The 14,151-nt window shown below is 40.8% G+C and overlaps 1 protein-coding gene and 1 long non-coding RNA gene across 2 annotated transcripts in view; one reads left to right on the plus strand and one right to left on the minus strand.

The window, feature by feature from the left end:
- The window catches only part of LOC107835643 (uncharacterized), a 120,954-nt gene that overhangs the window by 71,299 nt on the left and 35,504 nt on the right, over positions 1–14,151 (plus strand). The gene's annotated exons all lie outside the window — the stretch shown is intronic.
- LOC103134540 (A disintegrin and metalloproteinase with thrombospondin motifs 20) overlaps positions 1–14,151 on the minus strand; it is a 96,884-nt gene that overhangs the window by 35,005 nt on the left and 47,728 nt on the right. Inside the window, exons 15-25 of the mRNA XM_016668768.1 lie at positions 13,017–13,134; positions 9,777–9,872; positions 7,422–7,588; positions 7,106–7,235; positions 6,445–6,571; positions 6,134–6,344; positions 5,892–6,056; positions 5,388–5,558; positions 3,917–4,036; positions 3,351–3,458; positions 1,833–1,997 (exon numbers count right to left, since the gene is read on the minus strand). Coding sequence (XP_016524254.1) covers positions 1,833–1,997; positions 3,351–3,458; positions 3,917–4,036; positions 5,388–5,558; positions 5,892–6,056; positions 6,134–6,344; positions 6,445–6,571; positions 7,106–7,235; positions 7,422–7,588; positions 9,777–9,872; positions 13,017–13,134 — 1,578 coding nt within the window. The remainder of the gene's footprint in view (positions 1–1,832; positions 1,998–3,350; positions 3,459–3,916; positions 4,037–5,387; positions 5,559–5,891; positions 6,057–6,133; positions 6,345–6,444; positions 6,572–7,105; positions 7,236–7,421; positions 7,589–9,776; positions 9,873–13,016; positions 13,135–14,151) is intronic.

Below are 14,151 nucleotides of genomic sequence, written 5' to 3' on the forward strand. Positions count from 1 at the left end.
CAAAAAAAAAAAAACATACACGCATACCTCAAGTGCAGGCAAAACCACTATTATTCGCTCGCTGCTATTTTTCTAAAACGTGCTATTTGTGCTGAACATACTGCGCCCCACGGTCCGGTCCTCCACTGGTTGTCTGCGGACGGGACGTTCCAGCTGCTGTGTCCCGGATGACGTCCCGGATCCTGAGGGTATCCGTAGGGTTGTTCGTAAATGTGCTGACGGTTGTAGGCGGAGGGGCAGGGAGCAGCCGTGCACTCTTGCTCGGCCGCGGGCCTCTCGTCGGGATCGCACAACGACTGGTCCACCGGCTGGTGGTAGTCGGAGCAGACCACGTGTCTGGTGGTCCGTCCGACGCTGCATGTCACCGAACACTGGGAAAGTCAGGAGGAAATGTTTGCAAGCACAACGGAGAGAAAAAAAAGAAATGGCAAGTTTTTTCACCCAATGTAAAAATGTGAAACTTCATGGAGTTTTACACAAGTTATAAATAAATAAAATACAAACATTTATGGCAAGTGACGACGTGTTACAAATGCCTTGGTTTTAGTATGTAATATCACAACATTCAGCAAATATCTGCAATGATACATTTACACATACTGGAGGTTATTATTGGTGGTGTGTTTGGTGGCGTTTCAGATTCTGTGTCTTTCTCTCTGTCACTTATGTGTTTCCTTTCCAAGCTCAGTCTTACACAACCAGAGGGAGCATTTCCCGGTTAAACTTTTTTATTCGGCGAAGACCGGATTTTTGCTACGTGTCAAGAGTAGGGCATGAAGCGCTTTATTTTGTACTCCTGTCCCATCGTCAAGTATATCAGAGGTAGGAGATTTACTTTGTCTCCTACTCGCAGTAGAGCAAAGGAGAGTTATAGACGGACTTTTAAACGTTTGCATTAGGCGCGCACGAGCGAGCAGGGTTCGATCCGTCCGTTGGTGAACTGCAGGTTTTCTTCGAAAATGAGGGATCATATTAATGCCATTGCAGGCGAACCTGTTCTGCAAGAGCACCCTCCAAATTATCCAAAGTGGAAGGAGCTACAACAGTTCAGAGGTGTTGTACAACCAGGTGTCATGACCAGACGCTGCGACAGCCACGCACACTCGTGTCACGTTCAATGCTTCGACATTAAACCTGGTTTGAGAGCAGCAAAGCACCCACATAGGGATAGAAACATATCATGATTTGATCATGGTATGTTTGATTTGATTTGTAGGGGAAACACTGCATCCCTAGTCTACAAAACAAAACGTTCTCCAGATATTGACTCCCATCAGGCACGCGATGAACCACCGAACAAAATCTCACAACATTTTGACATTCAGTTTGGATCCCTGGCTAGTAACCGCCTAATCTATCGTACATGGACTCCTTGCCCTGAACTATTTGAACTTCTTTGTCTAATTAGATTTCTCTAGGACATTTTCCAGGTCCAGAATTTGGCCCAAAGTCAACAGTGTTACTTTTAATTGTTTCCACAAACTGCTTAGCAATGCTACCCCTCAAGACGTGAAGACTTGTAAAGCTTCGACTGAATGAGAAAATGAAGGAGAAATCAATTTAATGTGCCAAATTAAATTTAACAGACTTATTTTTTCCATCAAAGAAGTTCATTTGGCTTCAAAGGGCTATTAACCAGACTTTTTTTCCCCCCTCATAAGATCAGAGAGTTTAAAATTGAACGATGATGTTAAATAACTACGAGCTTCACTGCAGTACTGCTTTTAAATTGAAAAAAAAAACAACAAACAAAACAAAGCCTTAGAGAGATTTTAAAAATAATTTATTAAATTGTTGTTAATGTGTATCTAAGCCTTTGATGTTGTACTTACAGCAGACCATTCTCCGGCATGCCACTGACCACAGGGGCTGAAGCAGGTGGAGAACTCCGGGGGCCGCGGCAAGTGAGCGCAGTACGACTCGTCAGCCACTCCGCCCTGAGCGTCTCGGCAGCTGACGTACCGCGCACGCTTCCCCTTCCCACAGGACACAGAGCACTGCGCAGAAAAAGATTAAAAATTAATAAAATAAAAAAAAATTAAAAAAAGGCAGTGATTAATTAGAAAATGCACAAATTTTAAACTTCAGAGCATTAGGAGAAAGGTAAAACGTTTGATTAAAAATGGAGTGTTTTCAACTCTAATCGAAAAGAAAAACTGTTTTTGTTTTTTGTTTTTTTTTACAGGAATTTGTAAGGAAAGAATTTAACCGTACTAGAAGCAGACTTGGATAACTGATTATGTTAAATAATGAGTCACGTCACAGAAATGGAAGTCAAAAACCTTGATTTTTAAAAATCGCTCATATAGTTGCAAAAGCATTCATACAACAAACTCATTGCATTTATTGGGTTTTTATTTGATAAACCAACAAATACATGTCTAAAGATTTTTTGGCTGCCATCTTTGTATATTTAGGGATTGTTATTTTTTTGTAAACTATTATCTACAAACTAGTTCATGGTTAGATTAGATGCATAATATCTGCAAACAACAACTTTCACCAACGATTTTACATCGGATTGGAGTCTGGACTTAGGCTGGGTTCCCTTTCTGCATCAAATTACTGAGATAATCATTAAAATAACATAGCCATGATTATGAAAATGAACAAATCTAAATGCTTTGCTGTGAATCGATGTATTGTACAATAGTGTAAATTCCACAGAAGCACCGAGAATATTTTTTGCAGCCGAGGAAAAACCTCACGACTGATTGATGAACATGCGATACAACCTACAATGATTTTTTAAGGAGCAAGAAAGTGTTTCTCTTTGCATATGAGAGAATCTGTGTGTGTGTGTGTGTGTGTGTGTGTGTGCGTGCGTGCGTGTCTGAATGTGTCTGGTAGAGAGGCCTGCTTGGCATATGAGCTCACATCAACGTTCAGACTGACGGAGACGATTCAACTGTGGAAATTGTAAAGTCATGTTGAAGTGAGATCTGCTTTTCATTTATGTAACAATGCAAACTATTAGGGAGATGGAGGGGCCTCCGAGCCCAGGCCCCGGAGTGTGTGTGTGTGTGTGTCTGCATTTTTTTATTTGTGTGAGAGAGAAAGCGAAGCTACAAAAGCACCAAACCATAAAAAAAGATAATAGCCGCGTAGAAAAAGTTTTATCTGGAGAAAAATGGAAAAACATGTCAAGTCATTTGGATAGAGACCCTCAAACTTAAAACCATACGTAGCAGTTGGTTGTGTATGGTTTGTTTCTACCAAATACACAGGAATGTAGATGCGTGGGTCAGATTTTACCGCCGTTGCCTTTACCTACACGTGTAAAATAACAAGAACAAACCATCGTGCTCGGCAAATGCCGCAGGTAAAACATCAAACCCGTCAGTTCTTACAGAAGTCCAGGAGCCGAATCGCCACTGAGTCACAAGCTGAACGGTGTTGTCAGGGCGAGGCGTAACCTGAGCTGCAGACGTCTGTGGACACGCAGGCATCTCACAGTCCTACAAAACATGAAGTTTACCACAGTTCACCAGAGGATTAGGATAAGAAACTGAAATATTGTCTGACAGAATCTCCCAAATTAAAAACAAATAAATAAATAAAAAAAATCCAGATTATTCTTGCTAGAATTTACACCAACCAAACAAAAAGGTTAATCTGTTCGGATGCTCTAACTGGTACCAGAGCAGAAAAAGCAAAAGGAATGTACATTTGTCATGCTTAAGTAAGAAAAGATAAAAATAAAATCTTTAAACAACAGGAGAGACCCAATGTACATTGAAAAAAAGTGAATATTTACACATGATAGTTGGTGTGCTTACAACAGAATGCATTGCTTTACAAAAGTAACAAACTGCATTTTGTCACTGAAATACATACAAATAAAGTCTAAACTCTTTAGTGTGTAAGCAGTTTGCTTAAGTGGTTGTTTTTATTTAAAATGCCTCTTTAGCCCTACCTGACTGTCTCTGGGCCTCGCTGCAGCGTTGCACTCTCTGTCATCTACTGAGTCGCCGTAGTCCCCTAAGACGCACCTCACAGCCCTCATCTGGTACCCGTGTCCGCAGGTCACTGCACACTGAAACACAAAACCACACACGTGCTTAGACACAAATTAAAAAAAAAAAAAAGAAAAGGGGCGGGGGGAAAGCGTAAAATAGTTGAAGCCCTCTCTTTTTCGAGGTCAGTCAACGTCCGTCAAGGGAAAAGCTGATTAAGACTTTGACGTGCACTTATATGCAGTTCACCCACAGAGTCAACCTGACCCTTCACCTAATTGCCCCTTCACTTACAAAGCCACCCGACTGTGATTAGAAACACCGCGAGAGTGAAAGGAAGTGCTGAGATGGGTTTATTTGACCAGCAATTTATAATCACACGAGCACAGAAGGGAAGATGCCCTCCAGCACTTGCAAATATCTTATTTCATAGAAACATGCAGGGAGGAATTAGCCTTGCATGTATAAACTATACAATGACATCCATTCATAGATGTTTTGAGTTGTTTGCTGAATTCGCTCAAATACCCGAATCCAAAGTTGGAATCGTCAGTAAAGACAGGAACTGCATGTGTGAGAAGAAGAAAAAAAAAAGTCCAATAAGGACTGATAGATAATGAGAGAAAATCGAAAGAATCTTAGAGAAAATGAAAGATGGATTTACGAAGAGCTTCTTGCTTATCAGATGAAAAACACACCAAAACAAGAGTCAAAAATGTTCCAAAAACGTCTCTGATAACGTTCGATTAAGTCAAAGCGGAGTTCCAGGACTGCGTCTTGGAAAGTCCCAAAAGGTCGCTTTTATGACTAACAGTGAAGTGTGAAAGGGGAAATAAGCACTAAGTTCCAGTTAAAATCCTGGTAAGTTTTAGAAAGTGAATTAAAAGTTCAGCGTAAGCATGCGGGATGTTTTATAAACAACTGGGTAACTGGAGCCAGTAAGTTCACAGAAAACAAACAGAAAGTTATAGAAGAACACCTGGTAAGATATGGAAAGTAAAAATTACCTGATATCTAAGACTGCTGAGCTTTAGATATCAGGCAATAGCTAAAGCTCAGAGGTTAGAAAGCAACCTCTACATTTCTGCAGAGGAAATGTAGATGTGAAGGAAAGTTCCAGGAAAGTAACTAGTGAAATCATATAAATGTCAGAATAGCATTTACTATTTCTGGGGAAGTAACCAGTACAATGCAGGAAATAACAGGTTTACTTTGTGCAGTGCAACCTAAGCACAATTAATCAAGGTTGCCCGTCACTGATTTATTGACTGAAAGTGTTCATGTGGTTCTTGTACTTTTCATTTCTAACCTATATAAGTTGAACCATTTTTTTTTTTAAATGTAGTTATTTTAACCAATCTAGCATGCGCATTAAGTATTGTTCAAGAATAATTTACAGTACGTCTGTGAGAGTGTGTGCACTGAACTCACCGCTCCCCAGACGCCGACCTGCCACGTCGCGCACTCGGGGAGTTTGCAGCTCCCCACAGTGGGAGGTTTGCTGGACGGGTCACAGAAATGTTCGCTCAGCTTTTCCTCCCCAGCTCCCGTAGTGCAGGACACTTGGCGGTGCCTCATTCCTTTCCCACAAGTCACCAGACACTGGTGGTGTTTGGGCATTTAGGAAAAGAGAGGATGAAATGATCATTTTTATCAGTTCCAGTGTATAGAGATAAAATCAAACATTCCACTCCTAAAACAGCACAATTTACAAATATCATCCTATTTTTGACAACTATGCTTGAATGTGAAATTAAAAAACAAAACAAAACGTGGGTTCGATTTGTTGTGCTCTCTTTCCAAACTTGACTTTGCAAAACTGTAGTTGCAGTTTTTAATTAGCATTTCACAAGGTTTAAAGAGGCTTGGCTTCGTTGCAAACGGAGAACTATTACAAATTATTCATGCTTTCAGTGTGTATTTGTGAGAGCCCACCTCGCTCCACTCACTGACTGTCCACTTTGGACACGGCTGGTCGTTGCAGGGCTCGGTCACCGCCCTCTCGTAGTCGCTGCACTCTCTGTCCACCAACCGCCGGCCCAGGTTGTTCATGCAGTAAGACTCTCTGCTACGAATCCCGCGTCCACACGTCTTAGAGCACTGCACAACGGGGCTTTTTAGTGCGGCTTCGGCAATAAGGGTCAAGCTCGCAACAGTTATTTTTCTGCAGACGTTACCTGCGACCATGCGCTGTACTGCCAGCTCTTAAGCAGACAATCCCCGTGGCAGGTCTCCCTCATCTGAGGTTTGGCGATGTCGCCGCAGACGCTGGCCTCCATCCTCTCGCTGCGTCTCTTCGTCCGGCTGTACTTCATACACTGAACATCCAGGCTGCGGTAGCCGGGGCCGCATTTCGCCGAGCAGTCGCTCTTTCCGGCGACGTGCCATCTGTAGAGTAAAAGATGTTTGCGTGAACGTCTGGGAACGCTGGGGCTTGTCGAAGGGCTGCGTGTCGGTATCGTGGCTGTGTTGGTTCCTGAATTCCCACCTGACTTCGCAGTCGGTGTTGCAGGGCTCAGTAAAAGCAACGGGGCGAGGTAAATGTTCGCAGCGTTGATCGGATACTTCAAGGTGATCGCTGTCCCGAACGCACACGGCCTTCCGTCGTCTCTCACCTGAACACAGGACGAAAACCAAGGCTGGCATTAGATAGGTCCTTGTAAATATGGTCTGTGTTTGTCCTTACATTATTCCACTTTGCTCTTAGATCAAATGGGAGACTCTGTGGCCACGCGGTGTATGGCAGTTTCACACTTACTGGCAGCCAATGTAGACCAACAAACGACAACAGAGAAAGAGAACAATAATCAGAGAAGCAGCCGTGATGACCAGAGTGACGCCAGAGGAGCTGAGGGGATCAACAACGTTGGTAAGACTCTTTTCTTAAAGGAAAAGAGCCAAGAAGAAAGCCATAAATAACAGGTCCAGTTTGCCTTAAGCCGCAGATCGCAGCGGTTCCCAACCACCAGCCTGTACCGCCCCATGGGTCGTTTGGTGCCGAGACATCATTTACTTGGTATCCACAATCAGACCACTGGACCAGTTTTATTCTGAAATACCAGCAGCCTTCACCTGCTTCTGTAAATGCGCTTGACCACACCGTCCCCACACCACTGAGAGGAGTCTGCACAGCACAGCTGAGGTCGTACCTTGACAGAGGCGGCTGCATTCCAGCCAGGAGCCGGAGGGATCCCACACAAACTGCTCCCCCTGCTCCTCGATGGGTATGTTGAAGGAGTAACGCACATCTGGGTTGTAAAGGTTCCCCACGCACAAGACCTGCCGAAACAACGGCGTCCACACTGAGACGTCACATCTTTAAACGGAGGGATTAAAACTCGCTGTGCGACAAAGAGAACCTTCTGCAGGGGTTTATGTTAAAAAAAATGAGGCTCTATCAAAAAAAAAACAAAACAAAAAAAACGATTCGGTAAACAAAACAAAAACGCAAACGTTTTTTAGTACCTGCAAAACGAGCTCCTCCTCGATGCGGTCCGTGCAGTTGATGCGCTCCACTTTTGTGTCCGAGCCGCTGTACTCGATGACCGTTCCCTTGAAGGTGATTTCCCTTTTGAACATCGCCACCACAAAGTTCCCATTCAGGAGGAAGTTGGACTGGCCGTCAGACAAAGCTGAAAAAAAGAAAGAAGCAGATAGTTGAGGAAAGGTTATTTTTAATTCTTCTCAAATTAAAATAATGCTGTGGAAAGCACTCAAATAGATGTAACTTTGGTTGTTTTTTTTTTCAAAATTTGCTACGTAAACAAAACTTTATGGAAGTTAAAACAAAACAGACTCTATATTTAATGCGTTTTGCAGGATGTGGAATATATTTCTTTGTTTCTGTTCATAATTGCACACCAGCTGGAAAAATATATATATACATTTGATAGCTTTGTCAAAGTCATTGCCACAGGCAAATCTGAGTTAGTCGGAGGTGCGCTCCACTCAAATACTGGCACCGCGATGTAAACAAAGTCTTTCCACTAACTGCAAATACAAATGAATACATAAATGTTCATTTGTAAGCAACCAACCAACCAAGAAACCTGGAGTTAATTCCAATCCGATGGCGTTCACCAAACTGAATGTATGTGATTATTCCTCCAGATAAAACTTTGTTTATCCTCTAATTCACATATTGCTGCATTCCAGCAAACCAATTAGAACCGACAGTGATCTCTGCTTGGCACGGCCAACGTGCCGCACGAACGTGCCTGAAAAACACACAGCCGCATACATGGACTACATGCTACATGGGACATAAACGGCTGCAATCTTTCCTCATGTCTGACAGACACCAGATGTGAAACACTGTTTTCCAAAGAACACTTAACTAATTTGGCCAGGATGTTTTCAAGTGTATTAAGGTTTAAGAATAGCATAAAAAAAAAAGAAACGTTTTATTTAGACTAACGGAGGAAAGAAAAAGAGACGGAAGAATTAAATACATTAAATACAAGAACGACTGAGGCCAAATTAGGAAAAAGCTGCGTTTTTGTACGTAACAAACAATTTTCTTAGTGCTGATCATTCGCAGCACTACGAACTTTGCAGATGCTGAATTTACACTTTCATGACTCGCTTGTTTTGTTGAGAAAAACAAACTTTTCAATCAGTCTTACTGATTTATTCTGAACTTTTATAGATTCATAAATAGATATTTTGATTCTGGGTTTGAATTCTTGAGCAGGTTTTTTTTTTCTTCTACAATATCCAACAGAAAAGACACTAAACATGTCCTTATGTCCGTACAACAGCTTTCACACGGCTTTGGGTTGCACATGCTTCCAATTAGCACTTATTAAAGTCTTGTTTATCGTTCACATGACTGACACTTCGTTTGCATTCCCAACAAAAGCCTCGACCAACCCAGACGGACCCCTCTGGAAGTCCCATGTTGTCTAAAGCTCAATGAAAGCTGTAGATTTGTTTGAAGCGTTTGGACACCAGTTTGGCCTCTCTTCCATTTCCTTTTGTTACAAATAACAGCTTTTCCAGATCAGGGTCAAAAAGTGATGAATGGTTTTAAAATGTGGTTCTAAAACCAGTAATAGCATTGACCGTTGTGGATGCTGTCTCCCTTACGCATTTCTGCTTAAAGCTGAGACAGGTAACCATTTTTTTTTATTTTTTTTATTTTACATAACTTGTTAAAATTGACACTTACTGCCACATACATAACTTTCATTATGTCTGTACATGAGACAAGTGAGGAGAATAATGAGCGAGATGCTCCGGTCTTTTTCTTAGAACGTTTTCTTAAATCTAATTTTTTCTTAAATCATGAACTTTGACCTTAACAAAGCCAAGTGAGCTCTGCAGTGCTTCAGTGTCGAATGGGTTTGTGATTTTGTTTCGGCCGACGACTCCTGGTCACTATTACAGGATTTCTCTGTTTATGACCAGTTGACTGGATCACCTTTTATGAATGGCTTTGTGATTCCTTTAAAGACCGATTCATACCAGGAACTTTTCAACATTTCTCTTTTGTTTTTATTTTTTATTTTATTTTTTTTTTAGATCAGGGCATCATATCAAACTGGTTCTGTTTGAGTGATTTTCTTGATTTTCCAGGTCTGGCTTTAATCAAATATGAATTTGGCACAGAAAAATGAACCAAATGTGGTCAGGCAAAGGGAATTATGTTTCAACGAGGCGTTGGGTCAGGCTGGGGCTAAACACTCTGACGGGTCCGGGTTAGCTTGGATAGTTGTTTCCATTAATAAATTAAATCGTCACCTGAAAGCTATATTTTGAATTTCCTGTTGTCTTCTATTAACATTTTTAATACCATGGACGTACACCAATCCCACTCACCGAGGTAGTTGTCATCTTCTGGTTTTCCAGAGTAGCTGACCTGTTTGACGTCAATATTGGTGGCTCCGGCTGGAATCCGCACAACTGTGTTATAGCCTGACCAAAAAAAAACAAAAAAACAACAAAAATAAAATGTATAGACAGCACGTAGTTTAAGTCTCAAAAGGGAATAAAGGAGCTGCAGCAGCATCAACAGAAACATTCAGACTTGACTTTCGTAACAGCTTCACTATGCTACAGTAAACTCCATTCAGGTCCCTCTACTGGGGATTTCAAAGTCACACTTGGAGAAATATGAAAACTGTCATCTTAAATAAGCTGCATGAGAACTTGTTTTTAGTCCCAGAGGCCTGTTCACGAAATAATCTGTAATTACTCCCTGGCCTTTCTATTTTGGCCTGTAATTACGGCGCCTGTTTTGTTGCATGGTGATAACCTGACACAGAATACAAGGGAGTGTGTGTGTGTGTGTGTGTGTGTGCGTGTGCGTGTGTGTGTGTGTGTAAGAGAAATAAAGACAAAGAGAGCAATTAATTGAAAGCCAAGTGGTGACAACTAAAACGTACATATGAAGACTATAATATAGAATGACAAATACATGATTAACATACAGAGGTGGGTAGTAACTTGTTACATTTACACAGTTACATTGCATGATCAATATGAAGTACTGCAACTCTTATGTACAATTTCTGTAAACCTCACCCACTGCGAGTATCGGTGTGATCCATTAGTAGTCAAGAGGTAGAAATGGACAAAAAAATGGACTTCCCGCTCGGAAAGCCTGAGAAACTGAAACCACACACCGCTACGATTCGAAAGGTCGACTTTGCATTTCAATATGGTGCTGCTCCTCCCATCAGCAGTAGTAAAAAAAAATGAAGTGGAAACATGTTTATTTTACAAGACACACTTGTAAAAATTAATGTTGCATGAAGCACCTGCAACAAATTATGTTTGTGTTTGCTTATGGAAAGTAAAAACGCAAAACAATGTTTGTAAGAGGAATAACGTCTGCTTGGGCGTCGGCACGTTTCAAGTCCGACTCCTGCGATGTTGTCGTATGTTAGTTAGAATGTTGTTTCTAGGTAAAAATGCAGCATAACTTCACAGAATAAAGAACAAGTTTCAGCCAAACATGCACCAGACCGTCAGTTTATGTGGAAGTGAAACATTTTGTTTGTTTGTTGTTCTATTGTTATTTCCCGTCACCTGAGTCCATTTTGCCATTTGGTGATGACTGTGTTGTAAACTCCATGTTGTCACCAGAGTACTTTACCCTGTTCTAGCATATATATGAACCTATATTAAGTTTTAATTCAGAGTTTTATTCTTAAAAATGCTGATTAGAAAACTTCTGCCTAAAGTTTTTTTTTTTTTCATGACACTGTTGGTGCCAATTTTCAAAGTTGACTTTCTGCTAAGCGCTGTTGTTTAGCAACAATGTGGCTTTCCCCCCCCCCCCTTTGATTCAGTCATGAATTGGCATGAATTAAATTTTCATGACATTGAAGAGATTTGACTGAATTTCTGTAATTGCAATTTGATCTAAATAAGCCAGGGAAGTAAGTCAGTGTAACGTGATCTCAAGAGCTAAAGTCAAAGTTTAAGCTAGCACCTTGAGCCACTCGGGGGCAGCAGTCAGTTTACTTATCTACCTCTCATCAGATTTCATAATGTTCCCAGAAAATTAAACTATCATTTACCTGTGTCACAATAATTTATGTCAGTGCAAAAAGAAACAAAAAAAAAAAGAAAAGAAAAACACAAACATTTTATGTTTACCATTATAAGGACACCTATTTTTTTCTCAACATTACTGCATCCTCCTTGTTTTTTTTTTCTTATGGCTATAAGTCATATTCCCTCTAAAAATAGCATAGAAAATATTTAAAGTTTAAAGCTTGATGTCGACGGTCATTGCAAATAATAATCTATCTTTATGCTATTCTGCACTTTATGTTGTTTCACACATCATTGTTGTGGTGCTATTATCTTCATAAGACTCTACTGAGACAGAGTAAACACATCTGGATCATAGAACATCACAATTTGGAAGCTTGAGGTTTACACTCCACGACTCTGACCTTTTCTCAATTAGAAATGTTTTTAGGCAGCAAATTTTGCCATTTGGTTGACAAAGAAAGAGTGTCGTAGCCTTCTTTCAGTCATCTGACAATATTTGCAGCAACAGGTGAGGGAGGGGAGGCTCTGGGCTCCATACAGCTGGAGAAAAGACTCTAGCAAAGTAAAGTTAAATAGTTACTTTATAAAACTTTGGTGCCAAATGAACACATTTATTTTTTTGTCCAATTCTTTCAAGTGTCACCAAACTTCACTGTTGGGGCATCAACAGTGAAGTTGATGCCCCAACACAATACCGTGTTGGGGCATCACGGTATTCCTCATTACTTGTTGTTATCAAGCTAGGATAACAACAAGTTATCCTAGCTTTATTTAGTCTTCATAACAGAGTTATGAAGACTAAATAAAGAAAGGTCAATAGTCCACAAATAAGACATTAAGAGGCATCTAACAAAAGAAACAAAACCGGAAGAGTTGACAGTGAGACGAGCCAAGATCCATGAAGCAGAAGGATATCCTGCCTGGGCTGCACTCCCACTTTGATTCCCCCTTCTTATAGTTAAGCCAGATTTCCAGGACTGACGTCAGCAGCTGGTTTGGTTGAATTCAGTCTTCTATCTTTTCGCCTCCAAGCAGCCAAGAGAGAGAGAGAGAGAGAGAGAGAGAGAGAGCAGAACGAAAGCTACCAGATAGAGATGCAAATGCTTAATGTCAAACTTGCAGGAGTAAGCAAGAGGAAAGCCCCACCCAGGGCTGTTTGTTATTTGCTAATGCTTCAGCTGTGCTGTTGCCCAGACCTCGACAGATTTGGACGGAGTCAGCAGCACGTTTGTTGCCATTGAAGCCAAATGACTGAGGTGGGCTCATCGTTTGGAGGAGATTGGCTTCGACTGGGCATTTTCCCAAATTTGTCCGAAACATGTATGCATATGATGTGAATAAACATAACCAGACAAGAAATCAGAGTCAAACACAGCCATGCGGCCTGTCCTGTCAACACCGTGACAAAGAGGAATTGGAAATCTGTCTTGGCCCTCGTTTGTTTACCGTGTGTCCCCATTTATCTTGCTGGAGCTGCTGACACGATATGGCGTACGCTCAAGAGCAACGCAGACTGCTTTAAGAGATGATGGTAATCTGAGCAGCGGTGCTTACCGTACTGGGCGTCGTTGAAGGTCCCCGCCAGAGTTTTGCACGAGGAGTTGTCCCCACCGCACACTCCACATTTGTCATTCCTTGCCTTTGAGTTGAGAACATGGTCGCAGCCTGCTTGCTAAAAAAAAAAAAAAAAAAAAACAAGGGGGCAAGATGATTTATATCAGATGTCATGGTATTTTCACAAACAAACAAAAAAACAAAAAAAAAGAATGCATTAAATATGTCAGCTGAATATTTGCAATGCTCATTGTTAAAGTTAGATTTACTTATATGTTACCAAAAACACTTGGGGCTTTGATAAAAACAGATTTCTGAATGAAATTTGATGTTTTTTGTGATCGGAAATGATTCAGGTTTGGCTGGGTCGAAACTAAAAAAAAAAAAAATGTATCTTTTTCCACGAAGCGAAGGCCTCATAGCTGAGCTGTAACAATAACTCTCCTTAAAAATGAGGGAGGTAGAACTTTTTCAATGACGTTAAGGTTTTTAAAAATGAAGCTGGAGGAAGAACAGAAACCACGTAAATCCATTTAAAAATACACTTTTTTTTTAAATTGTGTGGGAGAGAGCAAAGCGTCGTCAGATAACATGAAGGCTAATCATATTACAGCAAAGCCAACCTGTTTCATCTCTCTGAGAGTTCAACCTCACAGTGTTGGAATATACTAGATTGAGGCATTCTGGGAATATTTAATCTAGGGAAGAAACTGAGACTGTTGTTTACAATTACTATTGATAAATGCTGTCAACTCCATAAACCTTTTGACATTGTTTTAAAATAATTGTAAAGCCGTCTACTGTAAATATATAGTATATGGCACATTGTCGTGTTAAGGTACAATGGGTAAAAATATATTTAAACGCTGTTGAGTGTAGAAAATAATCTGAATTGTATAAAATCAGTGTCAAAGTTTTGCAAAAACCACAGCTGTGGTTTGCAAAAACCACAGCTTTATTATCATTACTAAAGCTGTTCAGTGCAGCTTTATTAATGATTGCAACCAAGAAATGGTTAACTAAAGAGTTGCATCCAACTGGATGTAAACACATCTTTAGCTTGCAAACGCTGGCTTCTCTGCAACTCCAACACAATACTTCTGACATAGATTTAAGCTTGTGTATAAATGTCTTA

This window comes from Poecilia formosa, unplaced genomic scaffold (genome assembly GCF_000485575.1).
Source record: "Poecilia formosa unplaced genomic scaffold, Poecilia_formosa-5.1.2 Scaffold17, whole genome shotgun sequence".
In the NCBI taxonomy this organism is placed as follows: Eukaryota; Metazoa; Chordata; class Actinopteri; order Cyprinodontiformes; family Poeciliidae; genus Poecilia; species Poecilia formosa.